General features: G+C 32.7%; 2 protein-coding genes across 2 annotated transcripts in view; one reads left to right on the top strand and one right to left on the bottom strand.

Moving 5' to 3' along the window:
* Positions 1 to 1,312: 1,312 nt before the first annotated feature.
* Positions 1,313 to 21,002, top strand: LOC123715491 (augmin complex subunit dgt3). The gene is made up of 11 exons (XM_045670511.1): positions 1,313 to 1,586; positions 1,830 to 2,042; positions 2,225 to 2,414; positions 2,927 to 3,102; positions 3,430 to 3,540; positions 4,397 to 4,552; positions 5,542 to 5,719; positions 6,885 to 7,087; positions 8,203 to 8,368; positions 10,755 to 10,848; positions 20,807 to 21,002. Exons 1-10 carry the CDS (start codon positions 1,405 to 1,407, stop codon positions 10,842 to 10,844), a joined length of 1,665 nt encoding a protein of 554 aa, XP_045526467.1. The 5' UTR covers positions 1,313 to 1,404; the 3' UTR covers positions 10,845 to 10,848; positions 20,807 to 21,002.
* The window catches only part of LOC123715099 (A disintegrin and metalloproteinase with thrombospondin motifs adt-1-like), a 33,982-nt gene continuing 25,037 nt past the window's right edge, over positions 12,126 to 21,070 (bottom strand). Inside the window, exons 9-18 of the mRNA XM_045669926.1 lie at positions 20,792 to 20,964; positions 20,489 to 20,555; positions 19,937 to 20,051; positions 18,970 to 19,100; positions 18,300 to 18,403; positions 17,564 to 17,735; positions 15,172 to 15,283; positions 14,257 to 14,405; positions 13,402 to 13,582; positions 12,126 to 12,489 (exon numbers count right to left, since the gene is read on the bottom strand). Coding sequence (XP_045525882.1) covers positions 12,359 to 12,489; positions 13,402 to 13,582; positions 14,257 to 14,405; positions 15,172 to 15,283; positions 17,564 to 17,735; positions 18,300 to 18,403; positions 18,970 to 19,100; positions 19,937 to 20,051; positions 20,489 to 20,555; positions 20,792 to 20,964 — 1,335 coding nt within the window. The 3' untranslated portion in view covers positions 12,126 to 12,358. The remainder of the gene's footprint in view (positions 12,490 to 13,401; positions 13,583 to 14,256; positions 14,406 to 15,171; positions 15,284 to 17,563; positions 17,736 to 18,299; positions 18,404 to 18,969; positions 19,101 to 19,936; positions 20,052 to 20,488; positions 20,556 to 20,791; positions 20,965 to 21,070) is intronic.

The following is a 21,070-nucleotide window of genomic DNA, read 5'->3' on the forward strand; positions in this document are numbered from 1 at the left end:
GTCCCATGCCTAAACTTCCTGATCAAACCCTTTATTATTCTAGGCAATTATATATTTATAACTGTACCGTTATTCAAGGCACTTTTAAAACAAAACTTTCAAAGGAAATACCTTTGCGTACTGCTGGACTGAAGACACTTTTGCGAAAGGCTCAAATGAAATTGCCTCTGTTGTATTCCACCGACTTCATTCAACAGACTTTATTGGAATAAAAACAGTAACTCTGATTGTGGATGGCTGTGGTGGACAAAATAAAAACTCAATAATGGTGACAATGACAATGGCAAAGATGTCGTTCAGTAGCATGTTCAATTTTAAAAATCTAAAAGATTTTTTATTAAAAGAACAAAGAGTAGAGTTGATGTAGTAGAAAAGGGAGACTTGTTCTATAAAGTGAGCGATGGCATATATAGAGCGATAACAAAAAGAAATAAAAACTTCCATACCATAACAGCTGTTGGTGAAATTATTTCTTTTGGGCGTTTAAATACAAATAAGTTAACAGATGTAAAAAATATATTAATAAAACATTACGGAGAAAATTGGATTGAAGATGAGGGATTGTTGTTCTATAAATATTTATTTGAGACTACAGGGAATACAGAAGATGAAACTACAAGTTCTAATGCAATACATGAACATGTAGATGAGATTTTATGTGAATATCAGAATGAGGAACCTCTTTTACAAATAAGATTATTTTTATAATGATTAAAAGTACGCACACGACATACGCACAAACGAAAAAAAATGTTTTACTGCTTGACTAGATGAAATGATTTATTTACGTATAGTTTTGTCAATATAACAATTTCCCAATGTCCCAATGTCAAAATTATATTGATACATTAGGAAACTGACCCAAAGTATCAATATAATTTACTCACTTATTGTTTAATTTCAAAAATGGCGGTATCTGTTTCAAACATGGCAGTCTCTACATAAAACACAGTTACTATCAAACCCGGATATTTCCTATAATGCGAAACAAAGTCGGCAATCTCTATTTGTTTTTTAACGATTTCTTTCAATATTTTCTTGCTACCTCCATTGAAATGTTTCAAAGAACTAAAAAATAAAACTATGAAGTATAATATTCTGTAAACTTTTAAGCATTTTGCCAAAATAATAATTGAAAAAACGTTTTTCATGTTTATAATATAAATAAAATTGAGGATGCCGTTTTTAATATTATATGACTAAATTTTTGTGTACATGTATTTTACATTATCATAATATTTTCATTTTTTCAATGTGGAAAATAAACTGACATAACATCCTAGCTGTGTCAACCATCAAATGTCAAACCTTAATAAGATCGCAATTTAATATAACGGCCACTGGCAATTTAAGTTTTGTGAGTTTATTATATGTTCAAAATTATATTTCATAATAAGATATACAATGGCTCAGCCAAGCGATATAACCGATGAAGATTACATACCCTTTTTGAAAAGTCTAGGCGTTGAAACTTATAACAAGTCCTTTGAATGGATGTTAAACGATCCAGAGATTTCTGGAGTGTTGCGATGGATTTATGAGAACATAGACGCGAATAATGCTTTGTCTGATCGAGAAGAATTCAGGTAATAATCTTTAAGTATTTTGTTTGTGTCATCTCGTAAGTCCTGATAATTTCTATTATGTGTACTTCTAAGGAGCAGTAATCCAACTTAGTACCAGACTATTAATATTGACAAATATTTCTTGTAGGTACATATACTTTTAGTTAAAAGTAATCAAATAAAAACTAACATAATCACTTGCTAAAATAATTTATGATGATTAAATAGATATCCCAGGATTGATTTTATTTTGATTCTATTAAGGTATGCGGAATTAGAAAGAACTGGTCAACTTCTATCTTCAGAGGAATTAGAGATGGCTATATTAGATCTTCAAAATGAATTTGAAGGCATATGTTTACCAGGAGACCAGGAGGCTTTGGACGACATGAAAATAGATATTAAGATGGAAAAAGAGAGAGTTGATATGCTCGAAAAACAAGATGTGATTTTAAAAGACATGATGCAAAGAAACAAGTAAGTTACGATAAGAATTCTTTTCATTAGATTACTGCACTTGCTAGTAGATTAGTGTATCCTCCTTTGTTATTTAATTGAAATAAAACTGGTTTATTGTTCTAGGCAATATTTAATCAAACTTCAACAGGCTGCTTATATAAATATTTAATAGTATGTTTATTTAGTAATTGAACTTACAGGGACATAAAGAAAGAATTAAATGTTGAAATAACAAAGCTACAAGCAGCTGAGTTACAATGTACTGAAGATGAAGCCAATTTAGGAAAAGATTGTTTGAAGCTTGCTAAAGAAGTTGAATCTATAACAAGTGATGTTATAACTATAGTTGCAGATACACTTGACATATTATCAAACTGTCAGGATGATAAGGTAATGGTTTTTAATCAATCTACTGGAAAGTAAATTTTTGTGTCCCTCACATAAATATAATATATTAAGGAACAAATAATGTTAAATCTATAAAGTGAGTGAAGTCTTGTAACCTCACATTTTTTTTTTCAAAAAATTCAAAACATCATTCTCAGGTTCTAAACATAATGTTATGTTCACAATAAAATCGCAGAGATATCTTTAATAACAATGTAAATAGTGAAAATTCTATTGTAGTATAGTTCTTTTTATTCTTTCAAAAGTGTTGGTGTCCTTAAAATTGTAAATTGAAACAATGAGGAAACTGGCAAGTAACTCTCGTCCCTTTTAATTTCAAACTATTTTAAGTTACAAGATACTTGTAGAACACTGCAACCATAACACTATACTCAACATGATATGGTGAAGTAATTAGTTAAAATAATTTAATAAAAACCATACAAGAACTAAACATCAATTTTCTTTAATCATTTTTCTATTTTTTAAATCCAAGTATTAATTAAAACTTTCAGGATTCTGCAAAAAGATTCCTTGCATTTGGCCCAATAGATCAATATCACAAATCACAAGCCCTATTTAGGTCTCACTTTGATCTCTACTGTACAAAAAGACTAAAAAATCCAGAATTTAATATTAAAGAGGAAGAAATCATGAGAGCTATTATTAAAGCAAAAAATGTAGAAAGCAGGTTCGTACATGTATTCTTAACATATAGACGTAAAAAATGTCTATATAATTACAGTTTTTTTTTTAATAACTTCAGCATGGGTGCATGTTGAATACGTATTTTGAGTTAGTTTCATTCATATAAATGCTAGAAGATAATTCCGCTAACCCATCAAACCCATAATAATTAATATTTTATGTGAACTGTGAATAATTATAAATTTGTATGTAATGTATGCAAAACGTATGTCTGTCAATTATTTTGTCAACTCTGGAATACTATAATATTATAGTGTAATGTGTACATACTAACTCTTACATCATTTTAACATTTTTTTTTAAATACCAGGTTATTGGATGCCACATCTGCATATATTGAGAGTACAGTGGACTTAAGCGGTGAAAAGGCGAAGCTAGCTCTATTGGCTAACTATACCCACCCTTGTGCAAATGATGTTGCGTAAGAATTAATTTTGGTTTTAATAAGCTTTTTACTTACACATTTGTAGTACAATACATGTTTTGTTCCATTATTGTAGTTCACAAAATAAAACAACACCAAAACAATACAAGTACAATGATATGTCAAATTTTATCTGAATGTTTTTTTTTACGGTACTTCAACTTTTAGGGCTAAAATAATTTTTGAGTAAAGCATTTGTTATGGCTGATAGTAGCAAATACACTAAGACTAAACTATAAATTATCTCTTGACTTAGATATATTAAATTACAAATCTAATATTATCTAGCCAAACAATTTGCTTATATTAATGAGTTTTTAAATGTTTATTAAAGTACTTTGTGAAACAGGGTTCAAATAGTGAATTTAAATAAAGACTTCAGGTTGTGACTCTTAATTCTGAGGTAGTATGGTGAAGAAAATTTTTGTGAGGAAACTGGCATGCATTGCTTTTAAAAATTTATTCATTTGGCTGATCATGATTTTTTATTTATGTATATATATATATATAATATAATTTATATATAATGTAATTTTTACTTAAGCGATAACATCAATTTTAACAAAAACATAATATAAAGTAATGATACAGCTAACAAAAATTATTAAAATAAAAAATAACTAAGCTTAAAATATATTATTAAAAGACTTTCAATGACCTGACTAATTCTTTGTCCGAGGTAGCTACCAGCTCTTCGGTCTCCTGAGATATCAACTAACCTTTTTGATAATATATACAATAATGTTATATGTAGTAACTTACAGGTGATGACTACAGTCTATTAATTAATGTATTTGTAATAATTTCTTAAAACTATGTTATTAGTATTAATAATATTTTGTGTATCTTACAGACTATACACAATGGAAGTGATGAGCAATATAGAAATGTTTGAGCAAGAAGAGTCGATAATAGAAAAGCAGCTTCAAGACGCGGTCAAACAATTTGTGCGCAGGCGCACGATGTTAGTAGAAGAATCGGCAGCTAAGATCGCCTTGAATGTTCGACTGTGAGTGACTGTACTGTTATTTGTTGTGTATATTATACGCATTTTCTATACAACGATGGATATATATTTTTCAAACACTGCAAAATACTGTCTATAACAGAAAAACGCAAGGTCGACTCTGTATATCGAGAGCAAACAATTTACACGGCGAGAGAAAGTTACGGTTTGATACCGCGGCTAATTAATGGACTACTGATAAGCAGTTATTAGATAGTCTAACATTAACCAACAAAGAGTGAAGTGAAAAACTACTTTTATAAACTACTAAACAAGAATGCTATCTGGTTGCGTTAAAACAAACCACCGGGGTTGTCTAATGTTAATGATCTTATTATATCACTAAAAAATAATTTAGTTCCAAATGTAACAAATTCTTGCTCAAGTGAGGTTAAGATTCTAGGTGTTTTTTTTATTGCTTAAACGTTACTGCTAAGGGTTTAACCTCAGTGCCTCGTGTGATGAAAAGCTATAGTAGATAAGGTAATACACATTAACATAAAGTGGGTGAAAATCTAATATTAGGTTAACTTGTATGTATATGTCACCGTAAAATTGTAAATACCGTTAGATTGTAATCTATCTCGCGAGATTGTGAACTCTCAAAAGACTGTGACTCAATGTACTGCTTACAATTTTACGTATTATTATTCGATATATTGTAATCTATTGAAGTGAAACCGTTAAATTACAATGTTAAAATTGTCAACTGTCCGAAGGCTGTCACTGATTGGCGGGTTTAGAACAAACTCTAGAAATGCTATTTAACCAATCAGCACGCGTTTCACAATTTGACGGTTTCATTTCGATAGATTACAATATTTCGGATAATAATATTTAAAATTGTAAACAGTACGTTGATGTTAACAGTCTTTTGACAGTTCACAATCTCGCCAGATAGATTATAATGTAACGGTATTTACAATTTAACGGTGACTTATATAATGTTCTGTACTTTTGACAAAAAAAACCATATGTTTATATATTTTCAGGCAAATTAAGAGCGATTTAAAATTGCTTTTGTCCAAAACCCAAGAAGCGTTAACGCTGGATAGACTCTTGTACTACGCGTTACGACGTGAACTCGCCTCTTTGGAGGAGGTTTTGCAGTTTGCTTCCCATTTACGAGGCTATGTTTTACAAGAGGAAGAAGCTGTGTCTAGCAGGATCGTAAGTTATTTATTGTGAATTGTTAAATAGTGCTTGAGGTTTTGTGGAATTAATGGTGAGCGGAAGTTAATAATTATAAAAAAAAAATGGTTTTTCTCTGAAATTATTATCGTATAATATACTAATGTTATTAAGCTAAAGAATTTGTTTGTTTATACATGCTTATCTCAGGAAGTATTGGTTTGAATTTTAAATTCTCTTGGTATTCGATATATAATTTGCCATAGCAGAGTTGGCCAAGTGGCTTCAACGTGCGACTCACACCCCTGAGGTCGTAGGTTCGATCCCCGGCTTTGCACCTTTGCACTTTCTTTCTATGTACTGTAATATCTTTCTACATTTAACATTCGATCGAACGGTGAAGGAAAACATCGTGAGGAATCCGGCTTAGACCCAAAAATGTTGATGGTGTGCGTCAGGCACAAGAGGCTGATAACTTTCTTATTAGATTAACAAATTATCATGAAACAGATACAGAAATCTGAGGCCCAGACCTAAAAAGTTTGTAGCGCCATTGATTTATTTTTATTTTATTTTAGTATTTGGTACCTTAGTTACTGAAGCAGTTTTAGTCCGCGGCTCTTATACCTGAGGTGGTAGGTTCTTTATCCGGCTGTGCACTAATGAACTTACTGTGTGCTATTAATATCCAATTGGGAAAAAAAAAATGTGAAAAAACCGGCATGCCTTATAACAACTTTCGATTATTATCGTATCATCAGTTACTGAGAAAGACACTCGGAATTACGTCATAATTATTGATTAATTTAAAAAAAAAAACAGTGAAAAATTATATCCTTTTGAGGGCTTTGATGGCATTGTTTTTCAAAGCCAAAAATTATGTATATCTCTATTTAAAATATAAAAAAAAAAATCAACGGCGCTAAAGCCCTTTTAGGTCTGGGTCTCAGATTTTTGTATCTGTTTCATGATCATTTGTCAATATAATAGGCAAGTAGGTGATCAGCCTCCTGTGCCTGACACACGCCGTTACCTTTTTCGGGTCAAGCAGGATTCCTCGCGATGTTCGCCGTTCGAGCGAATGTCAAATGCGCACATACAAAGTCCATTGGTGCACAGCCGGGGATCGAACCTACGACCTCAGAGGTGTGAGTCGCACTCTGAAGCCACAAGCCCACTTAAAATATAACCTCTTAAATTTCAGCAATCAATGAAGGAGATAACAAACGAACTGGATTTGTCAGATTCGACAAATAATTTAATGCTATCGTCTCTATGCAAAATATTATCTGTTACTGACTTTAAGTCTCTCGTACCAGAATATAAAGAAGTGAAGAAAAAAGCAAAAAGACTGAGAGAAGAAATTGTAGAAGCGATTTGTGAAAAGGAAAGGGATTTAGATAAAATGTCAGTTTTATTGGACGGTTTATACTCCTTGTATTATGATTCATGTATTCATGTATTTATTTGCATTCCATAACGTTACAAAAGATGTTTATGAGGCTTAAAGCTAGGTACAATATTATGGACCCTGTTAGGGCACAGCAAAAGAAGGCATTACGAAACCTATATAACATAACTAATAGCAACACAATAAAAAATAGCACATAAAACTTCACACTCCAGGCTAGAGACCAATTACATAGAATAACATTTTTTTAATTTTTTTTTATTTTTTTAATTTTGAATATTTAGGGATTAATAATCATGAAATAGTGGAGCCAAGTGTGTTTGACAACTGGCTCATTATCATTATGATAATGTCATTGAAATTTTTTAAACGCTCATTTACCATACAGTGTTCAGAGGTTTTTGGACTAATACGTGCAGCTGAGTTTCATGACGCCAAGGCAGAATACAGAATTGGTTCAAGGGGAACCAGCCAGTTGAAGCTTTGCATATTTAAAGAAGTGCGAAGCTTCTCTGACTTACTAGGGAGGCCTCAATCTGAATTCTTTTTTACATATAGCTAAACAAATAGGTCTAATATACGTCACGCAATTTTTGGAGATTCTTGAGATATCTAGATTAATTTCATTTAGGGTCCTTCAAAAGAAAGTGTACCAATTCATAAAAGCATGGGCCACCTGCCCATCAGATGTTTGGCCCTGTTCTATAAAAAAAATACATTATCATTTAACAGATTTTGCCGTGTATATTTTTTTTTCTATGTGCATTTAATGTCTTACATTCCGAAACAGTTGCTGTTTTGTTGCAAATCGAGCCAAATTTCTTCAGGTCATTTGCACCTTAACTAAAAGGTATCAGCAGTTCGGCTTAGTTTATGCAATTGTATGCTATAAAACCAAATACTGATTTTTTTTTTATGCTGTGAAAAATCTATCTTGCATAGATTGCAAAAAAGTTAACTTATAAATAAATATTTAAGGTAAAAAAGCTAAAGTCCCTTTGTCCCTTTTCGTCGCAGCGTGGACACAATATGAAAGAAAGAGATGAAAGTATAGTAGTACTATGTAGACTATTTTCGACGTCACATTAAACAAACAACTTTAATTTTACAGAAAGCGCTCCCAAGCAATTCTCTATCCGTACGTATGGGGCGGATGTACGCGCGCCGCTGCATGTCATAGCCCGGAAGTGTCTGCCATGACACATGCGCTTGCGCATCAAATAAACAGCATCGACGAGACTATCAAAAACATTGGCATGCAGTTTACCACTGTCAAGGTAACTTGTTTCAAAGTCTAATCATTGATTTCAATTAGGCCTATTTAAAAGGCACTTTAGAAAGTCAAAATTAAAAATATTAAAAAAAAGACTTATTGCCCCGCATAAAAGTTAGTTTCATATAAAGAAGAATGGGAAAGAATCTCCATACTTACTCTTTAAAAATAATAATAATAATCAATGGCGCTACAACCTTTTTAGGTCTGGGCCTCAGATTTCTGTATCTGTTTCATGATCATTTGTGAATTGAATAGGCAAGTAGGTGATCAGCCTTCTGTGCCTGCCACACGCCGTCGACTTTTTGGGTCTAAGGCAAGCCGGTTTCCTCACGATGTTTTCCTTCACCGTTCGAGCTAATTTTAAATGCGCACATAGAAAGAAAATCCATTGGTGCACAGCCGGGGATCGAACCTACGACCTCAGAGATGAGAGTCGCACGCTGAAGCCACTAGGCCAACACTGCTCTTTTAAAATAGTTTTGTCAATATTTTATCTACATTGATTTGATAGGATAAAAATAACTATTTTACTAAAATTAAATAGGGGGTATTTAAAAACAATGCGGCAGATAACTTATTATGTAGATACATGGTGCTCACATATTCACAAATACTTATAATAAAAAAAAAACTTAACATACCCTCAAAGAGTGTGTGAGTTACGTCAAAGTTGATTTTATAAGTGTGTTTTTAGAAATTATAGTAATCAAAATTATATCATAATGAATATTTATATGCAATCAATGTTTGACTCTGCCGGTAATGTTTTATCTAACAATAAATATATATTATTTAAAGAAAACATTTTTTTACCGGATTGAAGCTATGTATTATTATACGCTCTTGAGTAAATATTGTTAATGTACCTAAAAAAACATTCATATTGACGTTCGAACTAGTGTCGAATATGTCCAATCTATCTGCGAATCAATGGCTTAAAAATAACTGGTTTTCTTTCCAAGAATTTGACCTTAGGTAATTTGCTGAACAGCGCCGTTTAACTAGCGGCCTGAATTATTTTCAGTCGAATCATTGGATACAACATTTAATAAACTAACTGGCTTAGGCCATTCCTATGATCATATGACAGAAATAAATATCTTAAATAAAGAAAACAATTTTTTTTACCGGATTAAAGCTATTTGTATTATAATAAACTTATAATTATTTAGATAATTTTAAATTTAAATTTTTACGACGTTTCGCGTGCTTTTCGGCGTGCGTAGTTACGGTGACTGAGAAAGTTTTTTAATCTTTCGACTAAAAGATGACGGGTTTTTGCAAAAATGACCCACGGTGTCCTCTGTTTTCGCGGATTGTTTGTCTTGGGGTTTTAATTTGGATATTATTGGATCCCAGGTGTTTGATAATTTTAGGCCGTCTATTGAAATTGGGGTGTTTTTTTATTTATTTCAATGGCTTCGCGTACCAATATTGGGAAGAATCTTTTTTCTTTCGCAAGTACTTTCGGTTGGTCAAATAAATATATATCCTAGGCCATTAAAATCTAGCCTATTTTGAGACTAATAAGTAATTTAAGTCTTTGCTAAGGATATTGAACATAATTGTATCCAATTAAATTACTTACAGTCAGTAAGCTGAAGACACACTGTTCTTGTAATCGTAGAATATATTGATAATTCTTTATTTTTCTATTGAATTTCTTATTATAGAGAGAAAATATTCCTTTACATAAAAAGTGGTGCCACAACCTTTTAGGCCTGAGTTATAGACATGAAGGTTGATCTTCTGATCACCGTCGACTTTTTGGGTCTAAGCCATGATATTCCTAGCGATGTTTTCCTCGCATTAATACCTGCATGGAAAGGCCATTTGTGCTCAGCCGGGGTTCTAACCTACGGGGGCTGAAAATTGCAACCTGATGCCAGTGTCATACGATTTTTATTTGTGTTTGAGATCTTCTAATCTTATTCTAGTATTATCATGTCTGTAATTGGTTGTTTTTCTCTGAACAAAGCTTTCGCACCGTATCGCAATCGTACACTAAAAATTGTTTTATCTCAATAGTTCCATCTCTTTTCATCGCAGCGTAAACATAAACTGTCAGAAAGAGACAAGAAACCCCCCGTCCCATCTTCTTAAGTCTTTCCTGGAAAGGCGTGAATAGGCAACATTTCACTTAAAATTGTCCAAACGTCTTTCCAGTTCTGTATGAAGGAAGTAATTTAGTCACCGTGACCACGCACGCTGTAAAGCACGCGAAACGTCGGAAAATTTTTAAATTATGTAAAGGTTATAATAATACAAATAGCTTTAATCCGGTTAAAAAAATCGTTTTCTTTCAATGTGTAAAAGCTATGTTAACCAAAGACAAGACTAGGAAGTATTTTATTTAAAATATTTTCATGAATAATTCCGAATTTCAGCATGGCGAAAAACATCACCTGAGAAAGTTTTGGCAGTGGTTTTTAACGGATCCAGTTAAGTTTAACGCAGCCATTAGAAGAGTTTACTGAATTGGTGAGTTTCGAAGTATGTAGTTTTGTTAGTAGATTTTGTATAACTAGCGGACCCGACAGACGTTGACCTGTCTTAACTATGAATATTAGAACCAATACAAAGCATTTGTTTTAATCGATATTCATTTTTATTACATCCTCTTTGACGATATTGACTGCAAAAAAGAAATTGTTATTGTAACAATAGTCAGGATTACTTACTATGGTGGTTATGTATTCTTTAATTTTCCGCGCACTTTTCTTAATTTTTCTGACAATAATAAACACTACAAAAAAAGAATTAGCGAAATCGGTTCAGTCGTTCATAGACCATAGACCAAGAGAAATAGGGATACAGAGTTGACCTATTCTATATACTACACTCATTTTCTTTTAATAAATGTTAATAACAACGTAATACACAAAAAAACTATACTGTCTAATGAATGGATTTTATAAGGAAATTTTGTAAGGAAAAATATTTTGTCACTCAGGTAACATTGTCCCGGAGTGTTTGTTTTCATTCGTGGAAACTAAAAAAACGTAGCTTCAAAGATCTATGACAAATGTCTTATATACAAATTCATTTGTGAAAATCGCATTAAAATCCATTGCGTAATTTAGAAGCTCGTACCTTATAAAATGAGAAACGACTTAATTACATGTAAAAGTGAATATTGAAACACGGAATTAAAAATAACGTTTATTACCTTAATAGGAAAATAACATAAATATAAATAACATCACAATAATTGTACAGTCTATATCTGATACACAACACAATAGCACCAAAACAATATCTTTGTAAAATCAATCACATTTCGTTCAAACTGATATTCGGAAACAAGACACCGCTAAGGCGGATTCAAAAATTTCAGAAATGATAGATGTTGAATACGGGAGTCATAGATCCATATTCTAATTCGTATCTCAAGTCATCATCTCGTCTTAAGCGCGGTCAAATTTGTCAAATATCACACAGAAAAATGGTTTGACTACGGGCCATAATAGTCTAAGCCCTGTGTACTTAAATACCATGACAACACATATAATGTCATATTTTTAAGTTATGTAACTGGTACTGCAAATGTAAAAAAAAACTGGGCATATATGGCCAAATATTTATGAATTTTGCTGAGGTCTTCATCGTCAATCAATCGATGTAATTTTTTCTATATGTAGTTTTACATATTTATCAGCGTTCAAGATGGGAAGCGAGTGGGAAGTTCTCACACGCATGCATTAATAATACAAGGTATTAGTATGACGTTACAAACATTACACACATACTCATCCATAAATGGAGAACGTAGACATTTGAAAAAAAAAACACAGGCAGACAGGAAAATTTATTCACAAACTTATTTTTTTATGTATTAAGATTACAGTCGCACTATAATGACAACACGACGGTACCCTTTCCAACATTTTTCGATATCGAATCTGAACAAACTTTATTCCTTTAACTTTGAATAGGAAAGTGGCCGTGCTAATGAGTAAATTTCTTTGGAAGTAATTGAAATGTTCAGAAGTCAATCCCAAGTCGGTCGCGCAACTTTATTAATTAAAGTCTGTTCTGGTGCGATATGTATGGGGTTGTTGAAGTCGAGCTGAATATTTTCTGGTATCCTGTCCATGTATGAGAGATGTTCGTTGATTTTATCTGTAAAATTATTTAAAAATACTGGTGTAATTGTCACGTAACTTGGCCAGATTCTGTTGTGGGGAGAAAGTTTGTGCTTGTACTTTTGCGGTTGCGCCGTGGTTAGCATGAAGTGCTGAACTCCATGAACATTTGGGAATTACCACTGTCGAGGAAGACATTAAAAGATCAAGCGAACAGTACAAAAGGAGACTTCAGCAACACGTCAACCCCCTAGTTACGGCCTCTGAGAAGGGCGAGATTTGCCGCAGTTTAATAGTTTGCGGAGAGAAAACAAATCATTGGATTTGCATTATCTTAATGTGTTAAAAATCATGTAATTAAAGTCATAAAATCTGATAAAAGCCAAGAGGCTACAAATGGGTGAAGAAAAAAAGAAGAAAAAAAATACGAATGCAAACAACACAGATGTTAAAAAGAATGCTGTATATCTAATAACTCCGGATATTTGCTCTAAATATCGAGGACCGAATGATTGGTTTTTTATGGGGCAGATATTTCTAAATTTAAGATTGATAATTTTTTGTGGCACCTTCTGTACCACATATGGCCAAACTTTGCGGAGGACAAGTATTCTCACGATATTTTCCTTTATCGTCCGAGCAAGTGGGAAGAGCGTGATAGGCCGCTGTATTTTTAATTATTTGTTTATTTAAATGTGTATCAATAACACATAAAATACAGCTTCGAACGATATAGATATATATAGCTTTACGAAATATGACTGCTGGATATCAATGCATGTATCATACTGTTTTTACATACACTTTACGAAACACGGTTTGTGTGTCTTTTGGTACAGTGGTGGAGTTTCATGCGTCATAAATTAAGAAAGTTTTTTCTAATAAGTTTTTATACCTTTTGAATTCTAAACAACTTAGGAACCTGTGTGTGTTCTATAAAGACACTTACTAGTAAAGTTGAGTCTGGCAATAATATCTTCGATTTGCTTTCTATCGAGTGTGGCTTTCACTGTGATGCGATCTCTGATGAAGCTGCGCTTGTGTCGCGAAGAGCGTCGCGTTGCATTTCGACTTAACAGTGGAAGAGTGAATACTGACTCTGATAAGGGAGTGTTGTCTGGCCCGAACTCCTATAATCCAATTTTCAAATGTCAATGTGACGTATAACAGCTGTCATAGAGTTAGAAAGTCAATTGTTAAAAATTTTGTTAATATAGATAAAGCATACTTTAAAATCAATGGCGTTTTGTATGTTTGTACTAGTTTTACGTAAGTATCCGCCTGTATAATGACCGCAATACTGATTTATTATTAATTCGAATTATTTAAAAGTCATAGCACAATGTTAAAATAAAAAGTAATGTAACAGTCTTACTTATCAGGTGATTACAACAGTTGAATTTTTAAAGTTATATGTTTTTATTTACTTAAATAATTGAATAATTATATGAGTTTATAATTAATTTTTATCGAATACTTTGCAACATATAAAATATAGTTTTAATGACGAGTTTAATTTAGTAGTTAATCATTGTTCACTTATTTATTTAACATTTGGCACTATAAATAACTTATTACCTTACGCCTTAATATTAATTTTTTACTTAGTTTTTTGTTGCTATATATTAACTTATAGAACATTTTGCTATTTATTAGCAAGCTAACTAAAGTCCAGTCTTCGAGTTTTGCGCTTATATATATATATATATATATATAGATTAAACTAAACTGAAATAATGTTTAAAGTATAATCATGTTGAAACCTGTAGAATAATTTCTAAACTCAACATACTCTGTTACTTACCAAGCATTTTCCACTGACGCAGTAGGAGGCATTGTTCTTCCCGCAGCTGGTGCCCAGAGGGAACCAGCCTTCTTGTCCGTTCACGAGGTAGAACCTGTGGCTAACCCTTTCGTCCTGACATGCGATTCGACATGGACGGTCTGGGTCCTCTGAGACAAATCAATTATAGGTGTTTATGTAATAAATAAAGAGATAAATTTAAGAATAGTAATCCCCTAATAACGCGTTTTCATATAACGCGATTTCCCTCCCCCATATAGCGTGGTGATTCCTCAAGTTATATATCTGTATTGTGTCATTTGTCATCATTCGTCAAGTCTATAGGTTGTTTTTCGTATCTTTTCACCAGTTTTATTTGTGTTGTTATATGTAAAATTAAATTAAATAACTTAATAAAATTGTGTTTCTAGTTTTGAATTATTAATAGGCAATGTTTCGGGTCTTATCTAACTATGTTGAGTATCACCTTCTATGATGAGGTGGAGAATATTGATATTTTCCACCTCATCATAGAAGATGTGAGGAAGTTTTTGAAGAGGCGGGAAGACTCTGATTTTGTATAAGTAGTAATTTAAAATATTAATTATTATTTGCTATTTCAAATGTTAATTTTTTTTTTAAATATATTTTGTCTGTAAATGTACTTACTTGTTTTCTGTTACATATATATTGTTAATATATGTAATCTGTTTTGGCTTTCTGTATTGACTTAAGTGTTTTGTTTTATAATGTGTATGTTAGCTGTAAGATTACTAGTAATTTAAAAAAAAGAAATCTCCTACAACGCGATTTACTATAACGCGGTCCGGGTCTACCGCGTTATAAGGGGGATTACTATGTTTGTGTATAAGTAATTTATTAATTAAGTTTTAACAGTGTTTAATAAATATCTTATGAATTGTATAATATTCATACCTAATGCGGGAGATATTTGCATCCCCAAACCAGACAGTCGTCTCACCCTCTCCTTGTATTTGCTGCATACAATTGTTGCGTATTGATATGGGCTCATTCGTTGGCTGCATCCCTGGTAATTTATTTATTACATTTTAACTTTTAAAACAATTAAAACGTCATTTCATAAACTGATTATGTCCAGCTAAAATTGATAGCCTTGAATCTTAATCGTTAAACGATATTTCAGGCATGTCGTCCGTAAATGTTGAATCTAGTATAAGTTTTATTTATTTATTGTGTGAATGATCTTTATAGAAAGGAAGTTGGTGTGGTGGAAACACAAACAGGACGTCGAACATATTGTAATCGTTAATATATACTAAGGCCAGTGACATAAACTATAACATTATAACAATCAAACAATTAAAATTGCGCGTAAAACATTGATGCGCCATAGGTAGCTGATGCAAGAAACTTGTTCTTGTCGAGAATTCTCATTCGAATACAGGATGTGTTCTTATATTCGACTACAGGTGTGTTCTTATATTCGAATACAGGATGTGTTCTTATATTCGACTACAGGATGTGTTCTTATATTCGACTACAGGATGTGTTCTTATATTCGACTACAGGATGTGTTCTTATATTCGACTACAGGATGTGTTCTTATATTCGACTACAGGATGTGTTCTTATATTCGAATACAGGATGTGTTCTTATATTCGAATACAGGATGTGTTCTTATATTCGAATACAGGATGTGTTCTTATATTCGAATACAGGATGTGTTCTTATATTCGAATACAGGATGTGTTCTTATATTCGAATACAGGATGTGTTCTTATATTCGAATACAGGTGTGTTCTTATATTCGAATACAGGATGTGTTCTTATATTCGAATACAGGATGTGTTCTTATATTCGAATACAGGATGTGTTCTTATATTCGAATACAGGATGTGTTCTTATATTCGAATACAGGATGTGTTCTTATATTCGAATACAGGATGTGTTCTTATATTCGAATACAGGATGTGTTCTTATATTCGAATACAGGATGTGTTCTTATATTCGAATACAGGATGTGTTCTTATATTCGAATACAGGATGTGTTCTTATATTCGAATACAGGATGTGTTCTTATATTCGAATACAGGATGTGTTCTGCTATTCGAATACAGGATGTGTTCTTATATTCGAATACAGGATGTGTTCTTATATTCGAATACAGGATGTGTTCTTATATTCGAATACAGGATGTGTTCTTATATTCGAATACAGGATGTGTTCTTATATTCGAATACAGGATGTGTTCTTATATTCGAATACAGGATGTGTTCTTATATTCGAATACAGGTGTGTTCTTATATTCGAATACAGGATGTGTTCTTATATTCGAATACGTATTAAATGACGATGATGTCTGATTAGCATAATTTTTGTTATGCATAATTTATATTTTTTGTAGGTAGCGAGTTTATTAAATTTGGAATAATGTAGTGTAATATTTTGTTCCCATATAAATTATTGTATTTGTGTAATAGAAATTAGTTTTTTGATTTTCTACGTGTTGAGTAGTGATAGTGAGTTTTGATTGTTTTGAAGTAATTTTCTAAAGTATAATAAAGTGGTTTTCATATAATAATCCTAGCTGCACTTTCTCTTGTATATATTGATGATTGATGTATATTGTCATCACGTAATAATATATATTTTTGCCTTCATCATAATTTTAGGTGCATCTGCGTTAGCAAAACAAAGTCTTTAAATAATGTAAATATTTCACAATGTATTAACTAAATATTAAATATTATACCTTTGCCTGTTTACTGGCCTGATCAGACACATTACATAATATAATGTATTCTAAACGAACAACACTAAACTTACTGACCGTTGTTACTACTAACGTATTAGAATAAATGTCTTATAAAATATTCACCACTCTGATACATATTTAAAAACATATAAGGCGCGTTTTAGGATATAAACGTTTTCATATCGCGCGATATATTCGTGAATTATACGTGGGTAACACTGAAAGTGTTTAGAACTGGGCAGTTAGAAACATTGCTAATGAAAACTTTTTGAATTTCAATTTTAGAACTCTTTGAAATCTAACGTAGTGTATTGCATTCATTTGTTTTTGTGAATTGGCGGCAAATCTGAAACTAAAGGGAGGTAAAATAAAAGGTAAAATTCGAGGTATTCACTTTACGAGTCCTGAAGATTCGGTAAAAGCGTACGAAAATTCCATAGAAAAATGCTCCTGCCCACTGCTTTTCTCAGTAGTACCATTCGACGATTCGAAAAACAATAAAAGCTAATATATTAAGCCGTTTTTCATTTTCTAAACATTTTTAGTGTTACCTAGGTATATATTGAACATTAAAAGGAAAATTGTACTTACCGACAGCGGTCGCCCGACATCCGGTTGGCAAATCTGAATATTGTCCCTATGTGTAGTAGCGGACTGTACTAGACGCAACCCAGTTCCTCCCGCGATGCATCTGTAGTGACAGCCGCTGGTTGCCCTCCATTGCGAACCCACCGCACGACGCCATGTGCCTGACGTTTTGGTTCTGAGGATTTTATATCTAATTATAGTTTCAATATTGATTTATTGCATGCATATGCATTGCGATATGCCATTTTAAGTATTGGCTGTTTTGTTTTATATAATTTATGTAATGTTTTTTTTTGTTTGAATGACGTTAGCCAAAAACAAAATCCAACTTCGATGTTGTACATCATCACGCCCTTTTTCCGAAGAGGTGAACAGATACCATGGACCTCCTCTTCTTAAGGTCCTGACATATTATGTCTTACACTTCTTCCACTTTCGTGATATTCACCATGCATGCTCGTCGGTTATGGGTACTTTTAACTGGTCCCTTCTCTAGTATTTGGGCCAGTTATGTACAAGGTCTACCTAATCCGATTTTACCAACCACGGTTGATGGATGATACATGACTAACGGTAAATAGGCTGTCTTAAAAATGAGTGCTGTGATCACGTGACCACATAAGTACGTAGTCGGGCCAAATTAACTTCGCTCCTTTTATTTTTAATTGGAATCAATAAGTAAAAAAAAAATTAGAATGAGCACAATATCTTATTAACAACATCACAATTTTTTACTTACGATGTGGTATGAGGCGTGGCGGTTTGCAGCTGTAAAGCCTCCCATTCGCAATCTGATGCACGCTGTGAAAACTCAGTATCGGAACCGGTCCCGCATGTGAATTTCTGTAAGGAATATCCGTTTGAAAAAATGGTAGATATAGTTCACCATCACCGCAATTTGATTGCGAAAAGTATACATAATTACGTATTTCGTGAACGAAAGTAAACTGTCAAAGTGACAGGTGACGTGATGACGTTAGGATAAGATTAAGCTCTATATGTGTCTCCCGTAATCCAGATTTAGTGCTATAACTTCTAATTTAATATGTTATGGGAGTCGTATTAAGCACTCAAAATAACTTTATTCATATAGGTAACCATTTACGAACTATTTAACAGGAAAAATGTTAAATTGATTCTAAATTTACGTTTAGTACACGTTCGCAAGTTAACGGCGTAGGCAAGAAAGTCTCAACATTTAATGCAGAGTTGACACTTCTTCAATCAGCCTTATTATAAAACGTGGACGTTAGTTCGTTATGTGTTACCATAGTAACCATCTTTTTTGTATGAAAATAATATCGCCATAGTTGACTCATAAATGTATGAGCCACATGTAGTGAAAAAGTGTGTTATTTTGGAAATATGAAATTGTGAAAGGTTCTATTGACATAGAAAATCAGTCTCACCCTACAAACTCCAGATATGCAGAACATAGGCGAGAGCGTGGAACAAGCAGTGCCATCTGGTAGAGTCCACCCGCGAGACTTGTAACCGCCACCTCGGGTGTCGCACCATACTGCGCACGCGCTGCTTACGTCTGTTAAAGAATTATTTATTATACGCAATTATTTATAAAATAAATCGTTAAATATAGAGACAAACCATTCTGTTGCCTTTTATGCATTCTTTCAGTTTAGAATTTATACTTCTACGTAAATGCTCTCTTTTAACTGAATTCTTTGTGTTTGTCTGTCTTATTATGTTAACGCTATGATGAAGAGACAGAGCAGTACTTTCGTTAAAATGGTACATGAAGAAGAGGATAAATATCATCCTAGCAAATGCATATCTTTGTTTCTTTGAAAACAATGACTTATATTCAATGTTTGAACAATATTAATTTAATAATAATTGTCTTCTTTTTGTAATAGGAGGCCAATGGGCGGCATCTGATGTTAAGTGATACCATCGCCCATGGACACTCATATTGCCATAAGGCTCAAAAGTGCGTTGCCGGCCTTTTAGAATTAGTTCTCTCTTTTCGGTTATTGTCAATTTCAGCTTTTACTCAACATATGTGGATTCCTTTACACATTTATAATATTTACATAAATGAATTGACAAGACACTGTCATAAATATTTCCCTTAGAATTATAAGTGCGTAATGTTGCGAAATGGGAGAAATTATGTTCTTTGAATCGTAACCAAATACGGGTATGACATAAAATATTTTTGTGCTCAAGAATTAATAACTAAAGGAATTATAGATGGCTAATAGTCATAAATATTAAAAAATATAATGTTATGAATTTGCCTTTTAATCCGTAAAAACATTAATAGAAGCTATTAATGTCATATCAAAAACACATTTAAAATAAAAAATTAAAGGTATCAAAAGTATGGTTTTTAAAATGTTGGAATTTGAATCTCACCGTCATCGTCCAATCTCTGTAGACCAGTTCCGATCAAGTCTGGGTCTACTTCGCGTGCGCGTGAGCATATTTGGTCGGTGAACTCTCGAACTGTCATTCTCGGAACATTGTTGCACTGGAACAAAAATTTACTCTGACTCACCTCTCTTTTTCTCTCATTGACACTACACTTATTGCTGCTAAATGATTTTAAAACGCATTTTAGATCGAAATCTAATTTTAAACAGCACTAAAAATCTTTTCTTAGTTAATCAAAATATGCAATATCACAGTTCAGTTGTATAATTTATCGGGATTGGATGCTTCTAAAAAAGAAAGTTATGCCACACTCAATCAAAGGCTTTTGCTATATACAAACTAATAACTAACGTCTCCCCGTCGAACTCAATTGCTTTTGCAAGGTATACAAGAAGGTCACTAACAACTCAACTTCAACTGTATAATTATTTGAAATTTTGACGAATCAAGGCATTCGGTTACCTCTATGCCTCAGCGCTCTGTAATTAATAAGTCTGTCAGTAATAAGATAGAACGTGTACAATCTTGACTTACCTGATGTGCGTTACACGATTGGTACTTTTTGTCGTGTCCATGGCAATAGCTTTTGCCGTTTTCATGTCTAGAAGAACGAAAAGCACGTTAATTGGATCTTAAGTACTAAATATTTGTAAGTAACATTTTAGTTCTACGCGTATCCACTAGGGGCGCTGTAAATTTTTCATCAAAATAAAATTGTGATAAATTGATATTTTATGTATAGAACAAAAACGATTTGCATTCCTTAAAATAATGCAAACGACTAATTATAAAATACAAATTATTTTCTATAAACAATAAATAAGCGATCTAACAGACCTGCCTCTATTACAGCGTCGTGTGGCGAACGCAACTCCGCTAGCAGCCGGCGCATGCGCATCATCCAACAAACAAGCAGACGCACAATCAGACCAACGCGACCACCGACCCCAACGCCCTTCGCTATGGGAGACACCACTCCAGCGATCTACACATTCTCCGCCACGACAATACTGAAATACATTATTAAATATATTTTTGATATCATTAATTTTTAATATAACTATGAACCAGTTGCTACCCTTTATGGATCTTGTCCCAAATTATTCTTGTCTATAT

The sequence above is a fragment of the Pieris brassicae genome, chromosome 10 (assembly GCF_905147105.1).
Source record: "Pieris brassicae chromosome 10, ilPieBrab1.1, whole genome shotgun sequence".
Lineage (NCBI taxonomy): Eukaryota > Metazoa > Arthropoda > Insecta > Lepidoptera > Pieridae > Pieris > Pieris brassicae.

Excerpts from the sequence above, each read along its gene's own strand:
- LOC123715491 (XM_045670511.1), top strand. The coding sequence starts at position 1,405 with ATGGCTCAGCCAAGCGATATAACCGATGAAGATTACATACCCTTTTTG. Across the intron at positions 3,541-4,396 it reads CCTTGTGCAAATGATGTTGC|ACTATACACAATGGAAGTGA; the intron begins GTAAGAATTAAT and ends TGTATCTTACAG. Across the intron at positions 5,720-6,884 it reads AAGCTGTGTCTAGCAGGATC|CAATCAATGAAGGAGATAAC; the intron begins GTAAGTTATTTA and ends CTTAAATTTCAG.